Source organism: Dasypus novemcinctus, chromosome 12 (assembly GCF_030445035.2).
Source record: "Dasypus novemcinctus isolate mDasNov1 chromosome 12, mDasNov1.1.hap2, whole genome shotgun sequence".
NCBI lineage: Eukaryota > Metazoa > Chordata > Mammalia > Cingulata > Dasypodidae > Dasypus > Dasypus novemcinctus.
In genome coordinates, this window is record NC_080684.1 from 45,407,263 (window position 1) to 45,432,356 (window position 25,094).

Consider the following 25,094-nt stretch of genomic DNA (forward strand, 5'->3'; position numbering starts at 1 on the left):
AGTATTAGGCCACCTCTTTTTTGTCTGGACCAAAAGCCAACATCTGTTACACTGCTGGCTGAAGTTAGGAAATGGTCTGTGGCATGGCAAGGGGTGTACAGGGGTCTAGAAAGGCAGGTTGGAGCACAAGAATTTTGAATCCAAGTTGGAGGAATTGATGTTCGGTCATCTAAGCAACTAAGGAAGTTAAAAGATACTTTTAAGCAGGGATATGACATAATCAGCTCTGTTTTTTGAAAACATTATAAAGAGTACATTGAAATGAAAAGAAATTGATTTGGCGGAATTTAGTGAGGAAGCAATTGCGTTAATCTGGGTGATAATTTTTACTGTACCATGTGAATTACGGTCAGAGAATAGTTCTGTACTTGTAATAACATTGTCTTCAAAAAGCTTTCATCCATGTAGATTAAGAATGAATTGGTGCTTATTTCTTTTTTATTTATAAAAGCCCTCCCAGTAACTTAAAACAACAAAAATTGGTATTCAGTCCATCCTAATCAGATTGTCTTAAGACTTTTACTCCTATATACGATTGCTCTTTAGGTTATTGGCAGAAAAATGGGAATCTAGCAATGATTCCAGGGTTCTTGAGCTTCTCAGATAATAGGTTTTGGACTGACTGCACAAAACAGGGCAATTGCAAGTGACTGCAAGTAACTGGGATGTTTGTGTTGCCTTCTAGCCCTCCCAAGGCCTTAGCCTCCACCCCTTGAAGGATAAAGAAAGTATAATACCACTAGCTTCAAGACAATGAACAATTTCTAAAGGATAAGGAGAATTTTTTCTCATTTCTTTAAACTTACCGTATAGGGAACAGATGAAGATATTGGGAATATTTAGCATAATGAAAGTATGTGTTAGCCAAGACAATAGCTGTTTTCAAATAGTTTAAACCCTGTCATATAAAAGAGGGCTAAGACTAAGTCTATAAATCTCCAGTGGTTAAGACCAATTGGTGGAAGTTAAGTGGAGACAGGTTTTACTTTATCCTAAAAAAGACCTTTCTAACATTTATCGCAGTCTGAAGGCATCAAGAGCTATCTCAATTGTTCTGTTTTGTTGTAGCCTGCAAAAATCTCTAGAATATACTTTCTCCTTGTTATTTTCATTCCAAAAAGTAAGCCATTAATTATGTTGAACTGACTATCTGAGACATTCTGATTTCAAAGTCAAAATGAATAGGCTGTGGCATCAGCATTTAGAAAAAGCAGCCAGTAACTTATTGAGATGAAACAAGGATATGATCTGTGTTGATAGTAACATCATAATGGTAGAATGCTCAGTATCTGCTTGGTGTTATATTAACCATATAATATGGGCATCTCATTTAATCCCCATAATAACCCTGTAGAGTAGGTACTGTAATTTCCCCCATTTTACAGATGAGGAAACAGGCTTAGAGAAGTTATTTAAATAGTCTGGCCTGGACCCATCTCAAAGGTTTGGGGTTTTTTCCCCCTTTAAGTAGGTTATCATTCCATGCCCACTTGCACACTAGTCACAGCTGTTTTCTAAATTTTTCTAGTTGGGTGTGAGGAGTCAATTGCTTGGTGAAAAGGACACTTATGTCAGGAAAATTTCTTTTAATTTTCCTATTCCTTAGGCTACCTAGACTTTATACATTGTTATCTGTAGACATATTAATTAAGTATGGTTCTGAGATCATGGTATTAAGGCTAAATATAGATCTTTAAAGGATGTTTCTGAATTAGGTTAAATTCTTGAAGATCAATTGGTTCATAAAAAGTTTTTTGGATTTGGTTCAGTAGTTATATAAAAATAGAGATTTTGCTTGGTTTAAATGATTTGAATAGCATAAATCATACTGTAGCCATTTATTATTTTTTTATTTTTAAAGAAACCTTAGATTACGTAAATGTTACATAAAAAATATAAGGGGGAGTGGGTATAACTAAAGTGGTTGAGCACCTGCCTCCCACGTGGCAGATCTGTGGTTTGGTTCCTGGTACCTCCTGAAAAAACAAAAATACTTCAAATAACAATCAATACAAATGAAAAAACCAACTCAGGGAAGCCGATATGGCTCCGTGGTTAAGCACCACTCACTTTCCACATATAAGGTCCGGCTTCCCACATACAAGATCCTGGGTTCAATCCCTGCCCTTGGGTACCTCCAAAAAAAATTTTTTTTAAATATATAAGAGATTCCTATATGCTTCCCTCCCTCCCTCTCCAACACTTTCCCACATTAACAACATCCTTCATTAGTGTGCTACATTTGTTACAATTGATGAACACATATTAAAGCACTGCTACTCATCATGGACTACAGTTTACATTATAGTTTACACTCTGACCCACACAATTTTGTAGGTTATGACAAAATATACCTGTATCTGTCACTGCAATGTCATATAGGACAAATCCAAAGTCCCAAAAATAAGCCCATATTACATCTATTCTTCCCTCTCCCATCCCTCAGAACCTCTGGTGGCCACTGCCTTTATATCAGTGATAAGAGTTCTTCCATTGCTAGAACAATAATAATAAGTCTATAGTAGAATAATAAGAAGTCTATTTTGTTCATTCCCCAGTCTTGAGGATTTGGGGATGGTGATTCCCACTCTGCTTCTAATTGAGAGGGAGCTTAGATCCCATGGGGCAGATGGATGAAACTATCTCGCTTGTAGATGCAGACACTCTATTCCTTGGGATGGGCCCATTATCATCTCCTTGTTAGTTCTCCTGGGTAAGTCCTATGAACTGGAGAGTAGGTGTTGCCATTCTGTGAAATTCAGGGCTCACCTGGCACATGGATGGACCAAAGATTTAAATCTCTGGGAGACTGTAGTTAAATTGCTTTGCCTAACTCTGTCTTACTAGACTTCAAGTTTTTAATACCTGGTAGGTTTGAGTGACTTTGATAGAGGTGACTTTGCATCTTTCAAATTGTCTGCTTACAAGCTGAACCCAGCAACATCAGTCCGTTTTTGCCTGAGTGCAGAATGCCTCATTTGCCTAGCAGTTGCATTGGTAGATATTCTATGGGATGCCCCAGATATTTCCCTTTAGGCTTACATTTTGACTCCTTTCTAAACAAAATTTTGTTCTCCCTGTATCTGTGATTCTTTCTACTTTTCCCACTAGTGGAGTGGAATTTTGTGTAAAAGGATACTGAATATTTTTCTTCTTGGTAATGAAGTAGATCATGAGACTAAATTCATGCACTGATATTTAGTTGTAATTTGACTAAGTATGAAACCATGTCCCTTGGCAGATAGAAGGAAAATGCGCAGAAACTGCACTATAAATATTTTTTAGAAGCTTGTGTCAAGCCATTAAGCCCAACCCAACTTTCTCCACCAGGCATTTTGTACAATGCTGTTGCCTTTGTCTTTAGAGTATACGTGAAGGGAATCAATTATTATAAAGACACATGAACATAAGTTTTAGACACTTAAAAGTACATATGCTGGGGAAACATGGCCCAACCCCTTTAAACAAGAATTTGCATCCAGAACTCACCAAGCGTGAGAGACTAAAATCATTTGAAATTCTCTCATTAAATATTTAGTTTGCTTTTCCTCTTTTCTCTTATTTCCAGTCTGACTCAGTATGAGTCACAATAGATTAACTTGAAAAATACTTCTGTGAGAGGTCAGAGGCCCTCTGAATTGGTCATTTCCAACCACATACATGACTTGATTGATTACTCACTGTGCTCACATGTGTTTGTGTTAATTATACTCTTTGTTCTGCCTTTCTGGGAGGCTCCAGACTCCTTCTTCAGAGGTTCCAGAGAGCAAGCCTGCAGGCCCCCAGGAATAGGGATCCTGATCAGGGCCCACCCAGTGTAGCACTTCTACTGCAGTGCTCCTTGTCGAAAGCTCTTTTGGCCTATTTGGCTCCTCTGTGAGACACAGAACTCTAGATGGTGAGAGCCTTGCCTTACTTGGCTCTGGATCTCATTCATTCACCAAACATATATCCAGCACCTGTGATGTGCCAGGCACCAACTACTAGGACCTGGGAGTACAAAGATGACTGAGATGTGGACCCTGCTCTCAAAGAAAGTCTCTCTCTGTGAGGGGAGAAAGAAATGTGGTAATAATAGGTAGCATCAACTTAACACTTGTGGGCCAGGTTTTGCGTTAAGTGTCTAATAAGGACCTTCACAATAAAACCCTGTGATTTAGAGGCTGTCAATATCCCTGTTCACCTTAGAGAAACTGGAGCCTTGTGCATAGAGTAAACAAACAGAAATGAAATTCAAACACAGGCAGTTTGATTTTAACTATTAAATTATACAACCTAGGGGTTATGATAAAGGAATATATTCATAAGATCACAGAGAAGGAAGTCAATTTCTTTCTTTGTTGGGGAATGAGGCAAATTTCAAAGACAGTTTTCACAGTAGTAAGTAAGGCTGTATAGGATTGTACCAGAGGAGAGGAATGCAGAGGAGATGGTATGGAAAACAGGACCTGTGAGCTAGCAGTTGATGATCAGACCGAAGAACATGGTTTGGGATTTGTGGAGGGTGAAGTAGACTTGTTAGGTGGAGGAAGTCACAAGTGAGTCAAGAAATTTGAACTGTATCCTGAAAAATATAGCAAGCCTTTGAAAGATTTTAATCAGAAGAAGGACATAATTAGATCTTTATTTTAGAAAAAGCTTCTGACAGTACAAGTAAGTACAAATAAATGGATGAGCTGGATAGATAAGATTGGTGACTTTCTTTCAAAAAGAAGCAAGTCTTGGATGAAACCCAGGTTTCTGACTTGAGAGACACTGTTGTCCTGGAAGTAGTATAAATTCATTATAAGCCTTTTAGAAAATAACTTACCAACATGTATCAAGGGTTTTAAAAATGCTTATACACTTACCCTAGTAATTTCATGGCTAGGAATTTGTCTTAAGGACAGAACACAAATTACAAGATAGGCCTGTAGGTCAGCATTACCATTCAGAGTACTTAAAACATTGGTGGAATTGTATGAATAAGTAAATAAATAAATGATTGAATAGAAAGTAATGCTAACACTGGAAACCATAATAGAGAAATGGTTAATATACTATAGTACATTTATTGGATTGTTGTTATGAATCCAATAATAATGCTGATTCTAAAAATTATGTAATAGCATGGAAAAATTTGTGGCAACTGAATTTTAGTTGAAAATTGGCAACTGAAAAAGATATTATATCATTATAGAATGATTACAAGTCAAATCTATGTTTAGACAAACTTTAAGGAAATACATCAAATCATAATGGTGGTAGGTTTGTCTTTCTGTCTCTATTTTTTCCAGTATTCATCAATATGCTTAATTCATTTTTATAATGGAAAAAGGTACATACTTTGTCAGTTTTGAATGTACATTTGAGGTATCTGAAACATTGGAGTAATAATAGATTATTAAATAGGCTTGGAACTCAGTTCTGAGTTTATACATTGGAGATATTTTTAAATGTTAACTGAATTGCACTTCCTCTTGGGTCAGAATCTCAAAATGCTATTGAAATATAAGTTTTACTCCCATTGAATTTATATAGACTCATTTTAATGGGAGAAAAAAAAAGTAACCTCTTCCCTTTCCAACTCCATACCTTGGCAGCAGTTGACGAGACTTTCCTTTTCCTTCCTTGTGTGAAAGTAATTTTAATCAGCTAATCTCAACATGGAAAATACTTTTATTTCAAACATATATCATTTCATAAGTTTATTTTTTCTCCTATACAAAGGGAACATTGTTCACTTTCCTTAATATCAGTATTATGTTTCTTACTTGACAGTTTCTGTTCAAGGGTCAAGGATCTACTCTCACTGTTTTCAAATGTTTTGTGAAATAGAATCCAGAGGCATTTTTAACTTGTTGAATTTTGATGGATCTTTGATAATCCAGATGTTTTCTAATTAGAGGGTCTCATTCATTAGCCTAATAAGCCAGTGTACTAACTGTGCCACAGCTGGTGTGTTTTGGTTTAAAGACTGCTCCTTTTGAGGTCCAGTGTAGTATTTAGACGAAAGGATAGATTTTGTTCTTACTGTAATAAATTGGAGACATGTTTAAAGTGGGGGAGAGATAACATGAGATAGTCCTTTCCTTGTTTCCATGCCATGAGGAAAAGGACCATTCCTGTCACTGTGTCCCCAGCACTTGGCGTGGGACCTGATATTATGTCTAGCCCAAGTATCTATGTACACAAGAGAGTGTAAACTTATGTTCCACACACTCGTCATATGAACTCATGCCTCTCAGAACACCATCTAATTCTTTAACAATCATTGCAGACCAAAGAGTAGTGGTGAGAAGAAAGCAGTTAATTTCTAGGTTATTTACTAAACTATGGAGGATGTGGACCTCTACTTAAAGGGAGCAAATAGGCAGAAATTCTGTAATGTGTAATGAGGATAGCCGAGGGTCTACCACCCTAAAAGGAACTTACACCACCTTCCACAAAATTCTCTCTGTGAGCCCTGCTCCTTAAGGACTTTTCTTCATGGTTTGTGCATATCTTATTGTATTGGCTTGATTATTCATTTCTAATGGATGTTTGGTTAATTCACCTTGTACCACTAGTAGGATCCCCAAGAAAATGGAGCTTATGAAGATAAGTCTAGTAAATGTGCACAGCAAGGGAGTGTGGACATAGCCCAAGAGCTGAGACACAAACAGTACTTGAGGGCCCTTAGAACTCAGGCTTTGGTCACCTGGAGAAAACTAAAGGCCAAGGCAGTAGGGAGAGACACCAAATCAAATCAACAGGCACCTTCTATGTGGAAATCAATGTAATAGGTGCTATAAGAGAGCAAAAGAAAGATAAATTCAAGGTGACCTTTCCATTCAAGGGAGTTGCCATCACCAGACAGTGTCTGCAAAGGAATCAAATAATTATAAGATTACTTATGGAATGTTTACTATTTGTGAGGTACTATTCTAAGAGCTAGAAAAGTATTATATCATTGAACTTTAAAATAATCCTATGAGATAGCTATAGTTCAGAAAACTGAGGCACAAAGAGATTCAACGTCTCTGAAACCTCAAACCTCATTCTAACTCCAAGGTCCTTACTTTTAAACATTATGCTATACTGCCTCCCAGACAAACTTTATCTATTTCAAGACCTCTGGGGAAAAGTGAAAGAAAAATTTAAGTGTATGCTTGGCAGAAGGTAAATAGTCTGATGCCAGATTTCTTCTTATTACCTGAAATCTTATAAAATGTGAAAGAAGGAAAGAAATCTTCTTGCTTATTCTAAGATATTTGGTCTAGGATGGCTTGGAAGGCCCTTGTAACCCCAAAGCTAAGTCTTTAATTTGACTCTAAACATTCTTGTGTTGGAGTTAATTGGACCTAAGGGATTTTTATTGTTGTTGTTCTAAAGTCTTAGCCAAGAAATAGTTTCTTTTTGGACTTGCTACCTGGAATATGGGCAGCTGAGCAGAGTTACTTTGTGGCCTTTGATCCCATTAGAGAGTGCTGAATTGGTGGCCCAGATCCTTGAATGAAATCTGATATTAAAATAACACCAAACTAAAGTCATAGGAGATTGCAGTGTAATGTATACGTTCAGAATAACCAAGACTTAGGGGAAATAAAAGGAGTTTCATTTGGCTTCATTTGCTCACTTGGGGCTTTGCCTTCTCTCTTGAGTGATTCTTAACACTCATCTTCATGCTTCAGGAGCACACAACAAAACATAAAATCCTGAACTCCCATTTAGGGGTTTTAGAGGCTGTCGGATAAACAGCAGCATTCGCTTCAGCACTCCAAGAAAACCCAGTGACAAATGCTGCTAACGAATTGAACTCCTCCAAGATTAGGAACTCTGGTGATGTCATCTGCCCACATTATTATCTTCCATGAATCTTCATTTTATTACATTTGGCCTTTTTTTTTGAGGCCTGAACCTGAGGCCTTGTGTTTGCAGATAGACTCTGCAGCATCTGGGCCCAGTGTTTTTTTAGGTGTGGTCTGTGGGACTTTCCTTCCTGTACTCTCAGCAGAGGCCCAAATGTGCTGACTACTCCAGTCACTATGCAAACAATGTTTCAGCTCGTTTATGGGTTGATTCAGCAAGTGTTTATTGGAAGCATCATGTGCACAAGCAGGGCCAGGACCAGGTGAGAGTGAACGCCTCCTTAAACTCTGTACCTTCAGGTCCTTACTTGCCTCCCCCTAGTCCTGGCCCTGTGTCCAAGCACCGTGCAGGACACTGGAATTGCTGAGCTGATTAAGACGAGGCCCTTACTGTCAATACGGCCATCCAGTGGGAGATACACATAAAGGAACCAGTGGAAGCTGTTGCTATTTTCTCTCAATGTAGATTAAGCCCTGCTACAAATATTTCATTCTCTTTTAGCTCACGACATAATGAACTCCGAACAGTTTGGAAATATGATTTTCTTTAAAATAGCTTACAAATTTTTGCTGAAAAAAATATTCAAATACTCCTCTATCAAACACTCAGAATTAGCCTAGGAAGAGTATTTTAAAAGCAGTGATTTACCCGCTGGGTAGAAGAATGAAACTTTGCTTTTGTGCCTTCATGAAATAATAAAAATTGAGGCAAAGATATGTGAACCCTAAATGGACTTACCATCTCATTACTTTCTAAGTGGTTTCTTTTTTTTTTAATTCTATTTTTTTGAAGATACATAGATCACAAATAATATTACATTAAAAAATATAAGAGGTTCCCATATACTCCACACCCACACACACACCCCCCACTACTCCCACATCAACAATCTCTTTCATCACTGTGGCACATTGATTGCATTTGGTGAATACATTTTGGAGAACTGCTGTACCACATGGATAATAGTTTACATTGTAGTTTACACTCTCCCCCAGTCCATTCAGTGGTTTATGGCAGAATATATAATGTCCCACAACTGTCCCTGCAATATCATTTAGGACAACTCCAAGTCCCAAAAATGCCCCCACATCACACCTCTTCTTCCCTGCCCTCCGCAACTACAATGGCCACTTTCTCCACATCAATGCTACAATTTCTTCCATTACTAGTCACAATAGTTCTATAGTAGAATACCAGTAAGTCTACTCTAATCCGTATTTTATTTCTCCATCCTGTGGACCCTGGGATGGTGATGTCCACTCCTATATCGATAGGAGAGTTAGATCCCACATGGTTGTTTGATGGATGCAATTCTCCTGCTTGTAGTTGTAGGCACTCTCAGTTCTTTGGTGTGATGGTTGGCCATCTTCACCTCCCTGTTTGCTGACTTGGGTAAGACCAACGAACCAGAGAGTAGGAGTTGCAACTTTGCTGAGGCTCAGGGTCCAGATGGCACATGGACAGTCCAGAGATTTAAGTCTCCTGAGTATACATCAACCCCAGCACCAACCACAGGTTCAGTAGAAGTGACAGAAGAGGCTTGTGTAGATTGTGATCAGTCAAATAGTATTTTGAAGAGGGGAAATTCATTTCCCTTTTGGGTTCTAATTTAACTTTTTGGGAAATCATACAGCAAAATTTCTTCATGAAGATACTGGAAGACAGGATGATCTGGTTCATCTTTTAATGACTTTAATTCTACAGCTCTACTTGTGAGAAGCATGATGCTTTTCCCTCCTTCCTTTTTCTTGATCAAGTCTGATTTGGACGGTGGGGAAGCCAGCTCAGCTGTCCCTTGTTTGCTTCTGCTCAGCCTATGGTGATCATTGGTGGGTACCACCTAGGATGTAGAAAGGACCATGTGGATGATGATGTCGATTACCTCAGGGCCATGCTGGCCTTCTGTCACATCACGTATTTTCTTCTATTTTCAATTAATGGACTTTTTAAGATGTAAATAATTTAGAAATAAGTTTGCTACATTTTTAAATATTCTTAATTTCTTCTTAATTACAGAGCAAAGAGATTGCATTCCAACTTCATGAGGATTTAATGAAGGTTCTTAATGAGCTTTATACGGTAAGCACATAATTCTTGTTTTGCAAGAATTCTTGGTTCAGAATTCTGGTTTATAGAAACACTGCTCATTTTAGCACTCATTCCAAGTCAGAGCATTGACGGATGTTTGTCTGGTTGAAATGAAACTAAGTGGATACATGCACACTCTGATATTTCTTTGCTATCCCTTCCCAATTTGGGGATCCTTATATATATATGAAAATATATATGCAGTTAGCACACTTTAAGAAATGAGAATATAGGTGTCCCAAAAAGACATGTGCTTCACTGGTTACCTGTACATTTATTAAATTCCAGAATATTGTGCTTTAAATTGTTGCCATTTTTAGATTAGCCACTTCTGGAACTTGAGCTTTATACTGTGGTACTTTAATTCCTTCATTTTTCCCGTTTCAGTTCAATTGTCTTATTAATGACTTAATATATTAAAATTACAATTATTTGTGTTTCTGGACTTGAATTTTATTTAGGGTACTGCATATAGTCATAAAAAATTAACTACAGAAAACTACTTTATTAAAAAAAAAACCTAAAACCAATAAGCTTTTCAGAGTTGGAATTAGCCATATGCTCTGGTAAATTTTTTTTTACACTTAATATTCATATCATTAAATACAAATTCCTTTTGGGGAAGTTTGAGGAGTTTTTATTTTAAAAGAAAATAATATAATGAGAATTGAGCAGTATTAATTTGTCCCCAACTTATTACAAAAGATTATTTGGAACTTTTCTTTTCAGTCAAATCTGAAAATTATTATTAAAATGTTTCTTTTTTTTACAACTTCATTTGTTCCTTAAAAGCTGTGAATATAAAATACAGTTTTTTAATGCTCCATTTGGTACTTGCTAATTAAAGGAACCTATAATATTAAACTTACATAAAATAAATGATACCTTTATACAATGAATTTCTTATTTTGTATGTGTGTGATAAATCTGTTTTTTGTATGGCACATTTGCTATACCTGTACTTATGAATGGAATTGACAGTTTCTGTGTGTTTCTTCTTCCTTCATAAATGTTTCCTTGACATAGGTTCAACATGCAACAGCCAAATTTGATAGGGTAGCACCCACAAACCAAATGTCTAATAAAGTTGTTTTAGATGATCAAGACCAATTGCTGACCCATGCTTTGTATTATTTGTTAATTTCTAATAACCTAAGGTATTAGAAACATTTTTAGAAACCCTACATTTGGAATTTTAAAAATTAAATGAGCATCGTGCCTCTGAAATGACCAAAGAATGAGAAGAAATTCTATGTCATTTTTCGTTGAACTATTTTAAGATAAGGACTTCATGGCACTTCTCTTATGGCTTCCTTTGCTTGAACATTATTTTACCTAGAAATATAAATCAGCCTTAGTACTTAAAAAAATAAGTCTGCTGATTGTCATGGCTTCATAGACAAGAGCCTGTTGATTATGATCTGAAACTAGTAGTACTAGTCAAAGCAACTGAAGCAGAGAATAAACTCACTCATTCAATACAAGAAAAGGTAATAGGGAAGTGGATGTGGCTCAAGTGATTGAGCTCCCACCTACCACATGGGAGGTCCCAGTGCCTCCTGTAAAAGACGAGCAAGACAATGAGCTGGCATGACAGATAGGTGTGGCAAGCTGATGCAACAAAGATACACAAAGAGGAAAGACAATAAGAAATACAACAAAGCAGGGAACTGAGGTGGCTAAAGCGATTGAGCACCTCTCTCCCACATGGGGTGGTCCCAGGTTCAATTCCCAGTGCCTCCTAAAGAGAATACAAGCCCACCGCAAATGGATGCAGAGAGCAAACAGTGAGCACAAAAGGGGGGGTGGGGGGAGGATAAATAAATAAAATAAATATATACTTTTTTTTAATGAAAAGGCAATAGAATATTGTGAAAACTTTATCTCATGAGGGATGTGTATAGTGGAATTTCTCCTAGATTCAGCCTATCAATTGGGCTTGGACATTTAGCACACTTTTTAAAGCTAAGCCACGTAAACTGACCCCTCACCAAGACCCTTATTAATATTAGTTTCAAAGCCTGAAGGAGCCAGATTCTAGACAAGGTCACTAGAGGTTAAGTGACCCTGTCAGAGTCATTTAACCTCTTGAACTCATTTGAGGAATTAAGGAATAATAGAGACAGGTAATGAGATTTGAATTGGGTAAGCTGTAGATCATTTTACACTTTTGGAAAAAATGTTTACTTAACTAAAGAGCATGCTCAGCCCAGGCCAGAAGTCATAATCCTTGGAGAAAGACCTTGGTATTGGAGATGACGTTTGGCCTTCCTTACACTTTTAATTCAGATATACAAATTATTTGTCTTATTCAGGTGAAATCTCCCCATTATACATATTCCATTTATATTATTAAAGAGAGAAAAGATGAGTATTTGAACAGTGACCCAGGGGATGAGCAACTGTGGTTTGGGTTCCTTATTCATCTGATATTTTGGTCATAAACCAATAACCTCTTGAGTGAAACCATACATAAAATTTTGTGCAACTGATAATGTAATAATGATATCTGAAGTAGCAGATAGAAAATATGTAGCTTCATGGAACTAAGGATGATATTTAAGTGCCATTTTAGACAAATATTCAGCCTTCCCTTGCTCTCAGCATTTGATATTCCTTGAGAGTTAAAGGTGAACATTTTGAGAAGTATATTAACTTCTTTATACCAGTGGAGTTTTTTATATTATATTAGAGTCTGCCATAAGGGTAGGTGGGCAGCCTTATGTGTGGACTTCTTTATCCAAAAGTGTTTAGCCCACAGACCTGTTTAGTATTCTAGGCATTCTTTCAAAGGATCTTGTCTCAAATAAAATACAAATGCCCTGACACCCGGGGATGAGCCTCCCTGGCAACGAGGGACCACTATCAACTACCAACTGATGATGCAACTGGAAAATGACCTTATACGGAAGGTTCAATGCGGATCGGCAGAATATCCATGTCTACATAAAATACCATGACTTTAAAATGCTGTTTGACCTAAAGTAAGGGGGAAATGGAAAGGAGAAATGAGTTTATATGGCTACGAGTTTCTAAAAAAGAGTCTGGAGGCTGGCAGAAGGATTGCCCTCATGCACAACTAGCAGAGTCAGAGAGACAGATAAAGCAGATACAACCCCCAGATATTGGTTCCTTTGAGGGCTAAAGAGACCCATGGGAGTTATGGTCATGGCCGATGGGGTCAACTACCAGGGCAGATGGCCCCTCTGTGGAACTGGTGTTTATGTGTGATGAATCTGGACTCAGATGGGATCTCCCTTCATAAGACTTTCATGCTAATGTGCTGGAGGTGCAGTTAATGTTGGGGTTTAAGATATATTTAGGGGATTTGAATCTCTGGACTGACAATGTGATAGCCAGGTCCTGAGCCTCAACAGACTCAAGCACCTACAATCTGATCTATTGGACTTACCACACTCAGCTAAGATGGAGTTGAAGAAGGACAACCACCACACCATGGAGCCTAGAGTGATTACAACTGAAAATGGGAGGATTGCATCCAGCATCCATGTGGAATCTGAGCCTCCTCTTGACATAGAGGTGCAATGGACACAACCAATCCAATGTCCACATAGAAGAGGTGGCATTGGATTGGGAAAAGTGGACATGGTAGACGATGGGTATGGGGAAAGGCAGGAAGAGATGAGAGGTGGAGGCGTCTTTGGGACATGGAGCTGCCCTGGATGGTGCTTCAGAGGTAATCACCGGACATTGTAAATCCTCACAGGGCCCACTGGATGGAATGGAGGAGAGTATGGGCCATGATGTGGACCATTGACTATGAGGTGCAGAGGTACCCAAAGATGTACTTACCAAATCCAATGGATGTGTCATGATGATGGGAACGAGTGTTGTTGGGGGGGGGGGAGAGGGGGGTGGAGGGTGGGGCTGAATGGGACCTCACATATATATTTTTAATGTAATATTATTACAAAGTCAATAAAAAAAAAAAATACAAATGCCCAAGAAGGGGAGTAGAAAGAGATGTCTTATGGATATTCATACCTTATAGTTGAGTTTTATCAGATCCCCTGTGCATCTGACCAGAAGAGAGTGACTTCTGAAAGGGGAGAAAGGCTTTGAAGGCATGTGCCTCCTTTTCCAGGAGGAAAAGTACCTCCAACTGAACTTTATTTGGAGGCAGGAGTGCCTCCAACTGAACTTTATTTGCAAAAATAGGGCCACAAAACAGTTTCAAGCCTCTATTTGCATTCTTAGACTACCATAAGGGTCAGCCAAATAAGTTAGGATTCATTTTGACCTTAAGTAACAGAGGTGCCCAAAATAATGTCTAACAAAATAGAAATTTACTTTCCCTCTCACATCAAAGTCCAGAGGTATGCAGCCCAGGACTGGTATGGAGGATATATAAAGCCATCCAAGAATCAAGGTCCTCCTACTCCATTACTCAGAAAAGCCTAATCATAGCCTTTGTCCTCATAAATAAATATAGTTGCTAGGGCTCCTGCCATTACATCTGCATTCCTGGCAGCAGAATGGAGAAAGGGAATAAGGCTAAGGCCCTTTCTCTTAAGGAGATGAAATGAAAGTTCCACATAACACTTCCACATGTATCTCACTGGCCAGAACTAAAACATGATCTTGCCAGGGTACAAGGAGGACTGGAAATTATAATCTTTTTAGTGAGCCTGCTCATTGCCAACCAGTTAAAAGTTGGGGGTTCTGTTAATTTGAGAGAGAAGGGGCAATATTTGTAGCTAACTATCCATGCCTGCCAGAGTTGCTGACATTCATTGAATACCTACTATTATGTGCTAGCACATGACTTGCATTAGCTCATGTGATCCTCACAGCATCACTATCAGGTAGTTACTATCATTATCCTCATTTTACAGATGAGAAAACTAAGGGTCATAGGAGCTAAGGGGCTTGCCCCAAGTTGCACAGTAAGTGGTAGAATGAATTCTCAAGTCCAGGTCTGACTCCAGTGTCTGTGCCCTTTACTGTCATTTTATCTATTTTGATTGACGTAGTTTGGGAGAGCCAGTTCCCCCAAAATACAAAGAATTTAAACCATTTATCACCTGCTCATTTGTATTTTTTAGAATTACTGGCATTAATGTTGTTTTAACAGAAGCATAGGTGAAAACTGTGGCTAAGTGGCAAGCTGCACTCCTTTGATGTACTAATTGAAATGATCCAACAGATGAGACCAATATCTTCAGACTCTCTTTCTGAGCCTAATCTGCTAATTAACTTATTTCTGAGTTTAAGATTTGAAAGAAATTTAAAGGATAGAAATAGCAGGTTTGGGGAAAAGGTTAAGAAATGAAGGAGAGTGCTGTGCTATAATGAAACAAAAATGATTGGGCTGGCAGTCAAAAGCTTGTATTTGAATCCCAGCTCCATCAATTGCAGCTGTGGGACAGTGGGAACTCACATAACCTCTCTAGGCGTCTGGCAAGGCATCAGAGCATAGTGGGGAGGGGTCGGTGCTCAAGTCACAGCCTTTTTGATTGTCTGTGAGAATCTGGGCCACAGTTTCCTCATCTGTAAAATGGAAATATAACAAGTCCTAGCCCTTAAAGTTGTAATGAAGGTGTGGGAGCCCAGAACCAGGGCTTCCCCTCCTTAAAGAAAACAAAGCCCGCAGCATGGAGCCGCCTGCCTGAGCGGGACATAAGTTAAAGGTTAACAACCCTCCCCAGAGGGAAAAGAACGTACAGAAGGTAAGGGAGACTGTAATTTTCTCCAGGCTGTACACTTCCTTCCTACATAACATCACCAGACCCCATTTGTGTACTTCATGTGACCCTAGCAGAAACTCTGTTATGAAATGTCTTTGTTCTGAGACCCTTTATAATGCCCCTCATTTTCCCACCTCTTTGTGGAACACTGCTTTCATTTACTGCAACTCCCATCCCACCACCAGAGACCCTCTCTTGTCCATAAATCCCAACAAAGCTCACGTCTGATTCAGCGCCAGGTACATTTTTTGGTCTTGTGGCCAGCCTGACCCATGCCCTCAAGGAGCTGGGTGGGAACAGAAGATTAATACATTCATGCAACAAATATTTTTGCAAGTCTACAGTGTGGCAGGCACTGTTAAATGTACTGAGGCTGTAGCACTGAATAAAAGTCAACCAAGTATCTCCTCAAGGCATTCGTAAGCAAGTGACAGACTATAAACAAATAAATGTAAAATATAGCAGGCATAAGTTCTAAGAGGAAAAATAAAGCTGAATTAATACAAAGTATTTCAAACAGTGCCAGGTACATAATTAATGCTTAATGCTAGTGTCATCATCATCGTCATCATCCTCTTCATCGTCACTGGAGTGGGGATGATAACAGCTCCTTATCTGCTTCACAGAGTAAATGTGTGTGTGTATCTATTTATAGATAGATAAATGATAAAGTTTTTACATATATGTGTAAACATAAACATATTTTCCCCATAATGGATTTGTATCACTTTTGTATCAAAAAAAAAAGAAAGGTAGCTTCCCCTAAGAAAACCAAATCAAAATAGTGAATGCAAACAGGACTGTGTGATTGGGGAAATGGAAAAGTAAAAAGAAAAAAAAAAAGAACGAAGAAGAAGAGAAATGGTGATCTAGAAGGTAATCGGAGTTTTCAATGCAAAATGTGTCTTCATCAGTCTGACAAAGAGCTGACCATGAACCAGTGGTTGAAGGCATTAAACCTATCCCCTGTTATCAAAATCTGAAAGGTTTATGCTGTATTTCAGTAGAAAAACAATTATTTGTCCTCTATTAATATTTCTTGACTGTGCCTGGGCCTTACAGCATTATGCTCAGCATTTGACCAAGCAAGGAGACTCTGTCCTCAATAAGTTCATTCTAATAGAGGTAAGCACAGACCTCATGATAAATCCACATGTAATTGATTGTTAATTATGTATAATTGATTATCACACTCTCTATACATTAGTGTCCGGCTTGGTGGGCCAGAGTCAAGAAGTAATCAATTCTCACATTCCATTAAATCAAGAGGAAGAGAACTGAGAAAATGAAGATTTAGCGAACCCTGACTGTGAGGCACACACTGTGCTAGACACTTACACATACATTATCCCATTCATTTCTCGCAGAAACCCTATGAGGTAGGTATTACTAATCCCAGTGCTCTAAGTGGGGAAGAGGGGCTTAGAATAATTAGTTCAAGGGCATACAGATGACAAATGATGTAAAATCTAAACCCAGTTTTGTTCCCAAAGCCCATCCTTTCTCTACTGGACAGCTGCTTTAGGGAAGGGTATGCGGAGGAGGTAGTGGGTATTAAGGGGTGGAACCTGCTTCTAAAGAATAGATAAAGCCCAAAGATAAAACTCGACATCACATACTCTGACACTTGCCAAAACTTGCTGGAGCTTTGTAGAAGGTTGGTATGGGCTACAAAATGGGCAAACGCAATTCAGCTTTACTATTAGGACACATTCATTCCAGGTTCCTCTTTAGCACATAATAATCTTTCATTAAGCTTTAGTGTTATATGTGTCAACACCACCTGTTTAGCTGTGTATTCCTACACAGGGTGATTACTGCTAAGCATCCATGACTTGCTCCCATTCACCTTGGCTTACTTCCTTCTGAGCTCTAACTCCAATTTGCCTAACTCCGATTTGCCTAACAAATGTAAATGGAGGATGAAAGCAGTCCCTGGTACAATCCAAGAAGCTGGGGAGCACATTGTACAGGAGTTATATGGAAAACAGTGTTGTGCAGTGTCCACAGTTATGCACCCTGACCCCTACATAGGTCTTTAAAATGTTGAAATAAAAAGAGCTAATTATTTTTTAGAGGGGAAGGGAAGAAAGACACTATTATTTTAAGCCCTTCCTTGAAAACTGAGCCTAATAGGACTGCTGAGGAAAGCTTTCTTGGCTGTGCTTTGTAAGCCTCCCACAAACCAGGAGTTAATGCATTCTTCTGTAAAGGAGAAACATGCCCAAGGCAAGGTGGAAAAGTCATTCCAAAAGAACCCAAGATACTTGCCACTTCATATCGCAAGATTTTTCTCTGAACCTCAAAGAGGTTATTTATTTATTTATTGTATTTATGTTAGCTTAAGGGCATTTTAGGTATTTGAAATATATTCCTGTAGTGAAAATGAAAATTCATTCCTTTGAGATGGACTACAAAGAGACCTGGGTTTCAGAACAAAACATTGAACAAAGAGAAATATGGTGTATAAGGACATGTAAAATGCTACTAAATTGAATATCTCTTCAGAATACCACATTCTTCATGATATATATGTTAATAGAATAAAAACTTAAAAAAACAAAACACAGGGCTGTACAACACAGTGAACCCTAGTATTAACCATAGAATATAGTTAATAGTACAATTATGATATTCTTTTACCATTTCTAACAAAGGTAGCACACAAAGGCAAGGTTTAATAATGGAGAAGGAAGGTATATGGGCACTGTATTTTCTGCATGATTTTTCTGTAAACCTACAACGTCTCTAATAAAAAAAAATTATACTAAAAAGAAAATTTAATGCTCCCAAATTGAATGTCTCTTTGGCATACCACACTGTCCATTTTGTCACCTGGAAAACTTTTTAAAAGAAACAAGGTGTTGGGATAATATAACTCCCTCCAAAAACTTCTGAATTCTAATCTTGGCTTTGAGACAGAATGACTTTGGAGACTTGGTTAGCTAATTTAACCTGGCTTTATTTTCTTGCCAAAATGATTGAGAGTAATAAAATTTTCATTGCAAGGATCTCTGAGGACAACAGTTTGATGAGAACTTTATATGTAGATGCCTTTTAGGACATTCTGCTAATTAATGCCAACTGCTCCCTAGCTTCTGTTTGGAGTTTTCATTTTCTAGCTGAGATTTGAGAATTAGTTGTGACTGGTGCTTATGAGCCATAGAGAAGACTGCCTCTTAATGAAATGAGCTATATGAGCTAAATAATAATAACAATAATGGTAATAAAGTTTTTTCTTACAAATGAAATGAAATGTTAGAAAGTATGGTTTAGTAAAAACAAAAAATCTCCAGAGAACATTTCATATCAAGAATTCTTCTTGATAAAGTATTTTATCCAAACTTTTGCATTCAGAAATAGAGTATTATGATTTTAAATGAATGAAATCTTCATCTTAATTAGAATGCTTTGTTTTTATTGGTAAATTAAAGTTCTTAGCTTTGTTTACTGTTATTCATCAAACCCTAATACGTATATGACACTTGCCAAAACATAAAATGAATTATGGGCATTTTACTTGGATTTATTATCTCAAAAACAGATTAGAAATATTGACCAGGAGAAATGTAAAATTCATGTAAGGGAAATCAAGATCTAATTCAGGATATCAAGTGATCCAATTCAACACAGCTTAACTCAGTTCTGAATATAATCTTATCAAAGATTGATAGAATCTTACCACTGAATGGGCCTTTAAAATGATCCAGGTAATTTCCTTATTTGGGGGGAATATCATTGAGCACCAGACAGATTAAGTGACTAGTCAAAGTCCCAGAACTAATTCATAGAGCCAGATTGGAACAGAAACCCAGGTTTTCATTTAATTCATGTTAATCAGTAGGTTCCTATGAGTGGTTTAGTGCTATCCTAGGAGCTTCAGGTGCGCCCCCAGGTACCCAGAGGCTTTCAGTCTAGTAGATGTGCTAGAGCAAAGATGTAGTACCAGTTACTCTTCATGCTAGGCACTGTTCTAAGCACCTTATACTATTTCTCCCACTATCCCCATGAGGTATGTGAGGCACAGAGAGGTTAAGTATCTACTCAAGGTCACACAGGTAGGAAGTCTCAGATCAGGCAGTCTATGCTCATAACCCACATGCACATAACTTCCATTTTATGACTAGCAAGAGAGAAAGGATTGGGAAGGATCGTCAGGGTTTAGTGAAGATAAAAGGTGAGGGAAGGGAATGATGAGTAGAGATGAGGGGGAGAGGAGGCTTTCAAGGCAAAAAAAGACAGTGAAAGTGTAGACTTAGAAAAACCACAAGGCAGATTCAGAGAATTTACCTTGCAGCCATATCTAGGGAGAAAGGAAAAATCAGGAACTGAAAGATTTCCAGAGTTACTAAAATGTAATTGTAAAGAACATCAACAGCAGAAAATGGTTACCCACCTTGCCTAAAGCGCTTGGAAAACAAAAGCTTTCCTGAACAGGTTAACAAAGTTTTCTGCCTTTTTTTTTTTTTTTTTTTTTGGTTTAGTTTGGTTTCTAAAGGAATGGAGTAAGAACTATTGGATTTGAGGCATAGAGTATATGTGTCAAATTCCAAACCATTTTTCATTGAAAGAAAAGGATTCCACACCAGCCTTTCCATTTTAGTTGAAGCTGCAATTCTAAGGGTTGCAGAACATTTATGATCCCAGTGTCTTGTGTCCTTAGTTTAAATATTTCATAAACTAAACTTTATAACTTAGAAGTCTAATAGATACCTGTAATTTTGAATTCACTTCCCTGAAAAGAATTATGTATTTAAATTTGCAGGACCTTCAAAATTCTAGTAAATTTGGTTTACTTTCATTATGCATGTGCTTTTCCCTCAACATTGTCAACAACTTGGTACTTTTCCTTTGCCACCAAACATTATTGCTTAGCTTCTGCTGCCATGGTATTCAGTGTGACCCACGTTAATACGTCCTCTGAGTGCAAACTCTTGGGTATTTTTTTTTCCCATAGATTACATATGTACCTTGTGGCCTTTGAAGATTTTCTATGAAAACCAGTTTTGAAACTAAGACTTTCTGCATGACTGTTTCTATCACTGACTTTCTCTGTTGACTTGTTCTGCAAGGATCAAGTCTCTTTGCAGCTCAGTTTTTATCTGTAAAACAAAAACCATCTTGTGTTCCCCAACCTCTCATGTCTGTGAGAATAAACAAATTAACATTGTCTGGGCTAGAGCTACTATGGCCTTTAAAAACATAACAAAAGGTTGGGATATTTTATTAATTTCTATAGCATTTATTAAGCATCTACTGTATGCCAATTAGTACTCCAAGTACTTTACATGTTTTAATTCATTTTATCTCCATGACAACCTTATAGGTACTATTCTTAATCCTATTTGCCTAAATGGGGAAAGGCAAAAACAGGATTTGAACCCAGGCAGTCTGATTCCTCATTTTACTAAGAGAAGAGCTCAGAAATGGGATGAATCATCTTTTAATAGTACCTTCTTCTTTGGAGGTTGGCTGCCCAGCAAATACATGGAGAGAGCGTTGTGACTTGTAAGGTTCCAAGATTTATAGAGGGCAATTATTCAGCATTTGTCCCAACTCTCAACATTTGCTTGCTGTCTCTCAGTTAAATGCAAAGCACTAGGAATAGTGTCGCCTCCATTCTAAAATTGTTATAGGATCATCTATCTCTATTGCATCCAAATTATACAAATTGAATGGTTAGAGAGGAGGTCTTGCAACAAATATTAGGTTCTGGAAAGAAGATGTAAAGACTAAGACACTGTCCTTTCATCAAGGAGCTATTCCTATATACCGTGTTCCCTTGCTAGGATAGAGGTCTCCAAAGGCTCTGAAGGTCTGTGCAAACTTGGAGCCACTCTGGGGGCCTCCTGGAAAAGCTGACATGCAGTGATAAAGGAAGGATGAAAGGGCATTCCAAAAAAGGAGAGTATGTGAGGGAAAGCACAGATGCATAGAATTACCTTGCTTGTGCAGAGAACTCCAGGTGCTTTGATATTGCCTGAGTATTAGTAAATCATTGACAAAAAAGTAAAGGGAGCATGAAGCGGGGCTTTCTTGAAACTCCCTGCTCTTACAACACTCTCTTTATCCCACTACAAGGGAAGTATTTGAAAGGCAAGAAAGGGAAGTATTTTTTGCAAAATGAGGGCTTCTTAAGTAAAATGACATCTGTTCCATGTTAGAAATCTCTGATAATTCTGAACTGGGTAGATATTTTGGTACTTTATCAAACTATTAATAACTCTTATGAAAAAATTACTCTCTGAACTAACAAAGCTAGCAGAAATCAATAAAAAATAAAATCATAATTGTGTATGTAGCAATACTTAACAAAGCCAAATAGAACAAAGTCTAGCATAAGTATGATATGTAGTAGGGGGCTCAAGAAATTTTTGCTGAATATGAATGTTCATCAAAGTTAATTAGATATAAATAAAGCCGCCCTCTCTGTGACTCAAAGCTTAATTTAGAAACTTCCTCAAATAACTGCTGGAAATCTGAGCTAGCACAGATTAAGATTAATAAATACAGGGAAACGGACTTTGGCCCAGTGGTCAGGGCATCCGTCTACCACATGGGAGGTCCGCGGTTCAAGCCCCGGGCCTCCTTGACCTGTGTGGAGCTTGCCCATGCGCAGTGCTGATGCGTGCAAGGAGTGCCCTGCCATGCAGGGGTGTCCCCCCGCGTAGGGGAGCCCCACGCGCAAGGAGTGCACCCATAAGGAGAGCCGCCCAGCGCGAAGGAGGGAGCAGCCTGCCGAGGAATGGCGCCGCCCACACTTCCTGTGCCGCTGACGACAACAGAAGCGGACAAAGAAACAAGACGCAGCAAAAAGACACAGAAAACAGACAACCGGGGGAGGGGAGGGGAATTAAATAAATAAAAATAAAATCTTTAAAAAAAAAAAAAGATTAATAAATACAGTTTACTCTTGTTACAAATTTTTAAAAAGGCATAAAACAATTTATCCTATTTAGGATAGATTATATATTTTTCATTAAGTATTTTTGTAAATGTAGCAAAATCTTATGAAAGTAATTGCTATTTATATTACCACTAAAAATTATCTTTAAATTTAGCATGTTCAACAAGATGACTAGCCCCTTGCTTTAACTTAAATGTAACAGTCAAAAATAAAGCATGTAACATATCTTTAAGTGTGTCATTCCTGCACCTACCAAATAGTTCCTGGGTTTTCCTCCTTAATGAGCACTTGATGATTGATCGGCGATCAGTTTGGGAACTAATTAAAGTCACTATTGTGATAAATATCCCTGTATAAAGTTCATCAATATAACCATGTGCTAGGCAGACTATGGGGGCATTGTTCATTTCTGGATTTTTTTTTTTTTTTTTGCAGTAAAGCAGATGAGTTATGGCCTCAAAGCCCATGGAGATTTCTAGGAAGAATTTTATATCCGTGGCATAGCATGGTGTACTACTTGCTATCTCAAATCAACAGAAGCAGGAGATAATTAGTGTGATTTGTTGTTATACTGGTTTGTTTCTTCTGGTTAAAATGTATCTGTAATCTGCCCCAACACTGAAAAAATCAACCCCTATCATCAGCAGGAAGAATATTTTGTGTTTCCCCAAATAATAAATTCTTACAATATTTAGTTGTGAAATTACTCTCTGGAATCATGGACTCAGAGTTTTAGAGCTGAAAAGGCCTGTCTAGGTGAGAAAGCCATGGGTCAGCAGAGTTCCATCAAGCTTTGTCCCACAGCCATGCCGCACTGCACTGAAGAGAGTGTAATTATATTTTGTGACTTTTATGAGCCCTATTTCCTCCCTTTGCATGTGTGTTTTCTGCTTTTTGCTTTGTTTTATCTATTTTCTGTGTCTCAGCTGCCCTGTCGCTTGGCTGGTTGGCAGTCTGTAGTCAGCAGGGTCCAGAGTCCCAGACAGCACCGTGTGTTCAAAGCGCTTGTTTAGATTACAAATAGAATTTGATGATAATTTCAGGCTGCTATGCTGGTTTCATTTCATTGGAGCCATAATGTACCTCAGGTTTTCTTTGATAAACTAGCTATAAAGATGTATCATGCTATTTAATTGTTCATCTTGGTCTGTTTGCCTATTCTAAAGCACTTTGCTAAAATTCTTGATATGTACATAAATGGAACTGTCGTGATTTCTGTCTCCTTTACCAGTGTTGAAATGACAATCTTTCCAATCATGGAGAAATCATTACCTATTATTAAAATGAATTTTTTTTTTTTTAAAGATTTATTTATTTATTTAATTTCCCCCCCTCCCCTGGTTGTCTGTTCTTGGTGTCTATTTGTTGCGTCTTGTTTCTTTGTCTGCTTTTGTTTCTTTGTCCGCACTTTCTTTTCACGCTGGGCGGCTTTCCTCACGGGCGCACTCCTTGCGCGTGGGGGCTCCCCCACGCGGGGGACACCCTTGCGTGGCACGGCACTCCTTGCGTGCATCAGCACTGCTCATGGCCAGCTCCACACGGGTCAAGGAGGCCCGGGGTTTGAACCGCGGACCTCCCATATGGTAGACGGACGCCCTAACCACTGGGCCAAAGTCCGTTTCCCTAAAATGAATTATTTTTGTGGTAATTTTTTCCAAGCATAAGTAGCTGAAATTTGCTATGTGCTTGTTATATGACAGTCTCCTTCTTTGGTGCTCTCTGCTTGTGTTGATGCATTTAATCCTCCAACTACCTGAAGTAGTGAGTAATTATTTTGTTTTTACAGTGAGGAAATTAAGGCACTGAAAGGTAAAGTTACTTGCCCAAGAGCAAACAGCTAGTAAGTGCAGAGGCAGGATTTGAACCCAGGCGGTTTATCTAATGAGTCTGTGCTCTTCCAATATACTCACTATATCTCAAAGCAAGTTCTCCTGCAAATGTTCCTTTGCAGATCGAGTTAAGTTTTATGAACTCTTCATTCACTTATGAAGAGTCATACAAGGACTGGGGGTGGGAAGGAAACAGGTTTGTGAAAGTTCATCGTTGTGGCAATGACCACTCATTACCTGAGGAATCAGCAACTTTTTCAGTTCTAATGATGTGAATGAGAACAAAAAATGCCATTAAGTGTCACTCATTGGCCGTGAGCAGGGGATCCAGGGGTGAGGGAGGGGTGGGAACTGAAAGACAGATCCATTGTAGGTATTGGCTGAGGAGAGTTGCTTCTCCTGCCTTTACACTCTTTACATAAATAAAATATATTCCCCACCTCTTTTCCCTTAAGTGAGCTCCCAGACTTAAATATAAGCTGATTCACAGTGAGCCTCCGAAGTCTTCTCCACCTGACCTGACTCACATTCAGCCTACCCTGAAGTCCACCGCTTCCCACTCTCCACCTGTGCATGTGCCCATCCCTGTCCGCTTTACAGTAGGAGTGGGAGCATGGGCTTGTTCTGTGTCATCTCTGCTCTCAGAGCTGAGCACAGTGCCTGGCATATGAATGGATGTCCAGTAACTGGTGAATGAATAAATTCAGATCAGTATACATTGTCCCTTAAACC

General features: G+C 38.4%; 1 protein-coding gene across 2 annotated transcripts in view; it reads left to right on the forward strand.

The window, feature by feature from the left end:
* Positions 1 to 25,094, forward strand: part of SRGAP1 (SLIT-ROBO Rho GTPase activating protein 1) — a 309,052-nt gene that overhangs the window by 174,810 nt on the left and 109,148 nt on the right. For both annotated transcript variants that reach the window (XM_004465049.5, XM_004465050.5), the window contains exon 4: positions 9,847 to 9,909. In XM_004465049.5, coding sequence (XP_004465106.1) covers positions 9,847 to 9,909 — 63 coding nt within the window. The remainder of the gene's footprint in view (positions 1 to 9,846; positions 9,910 to 25,094) is intronic.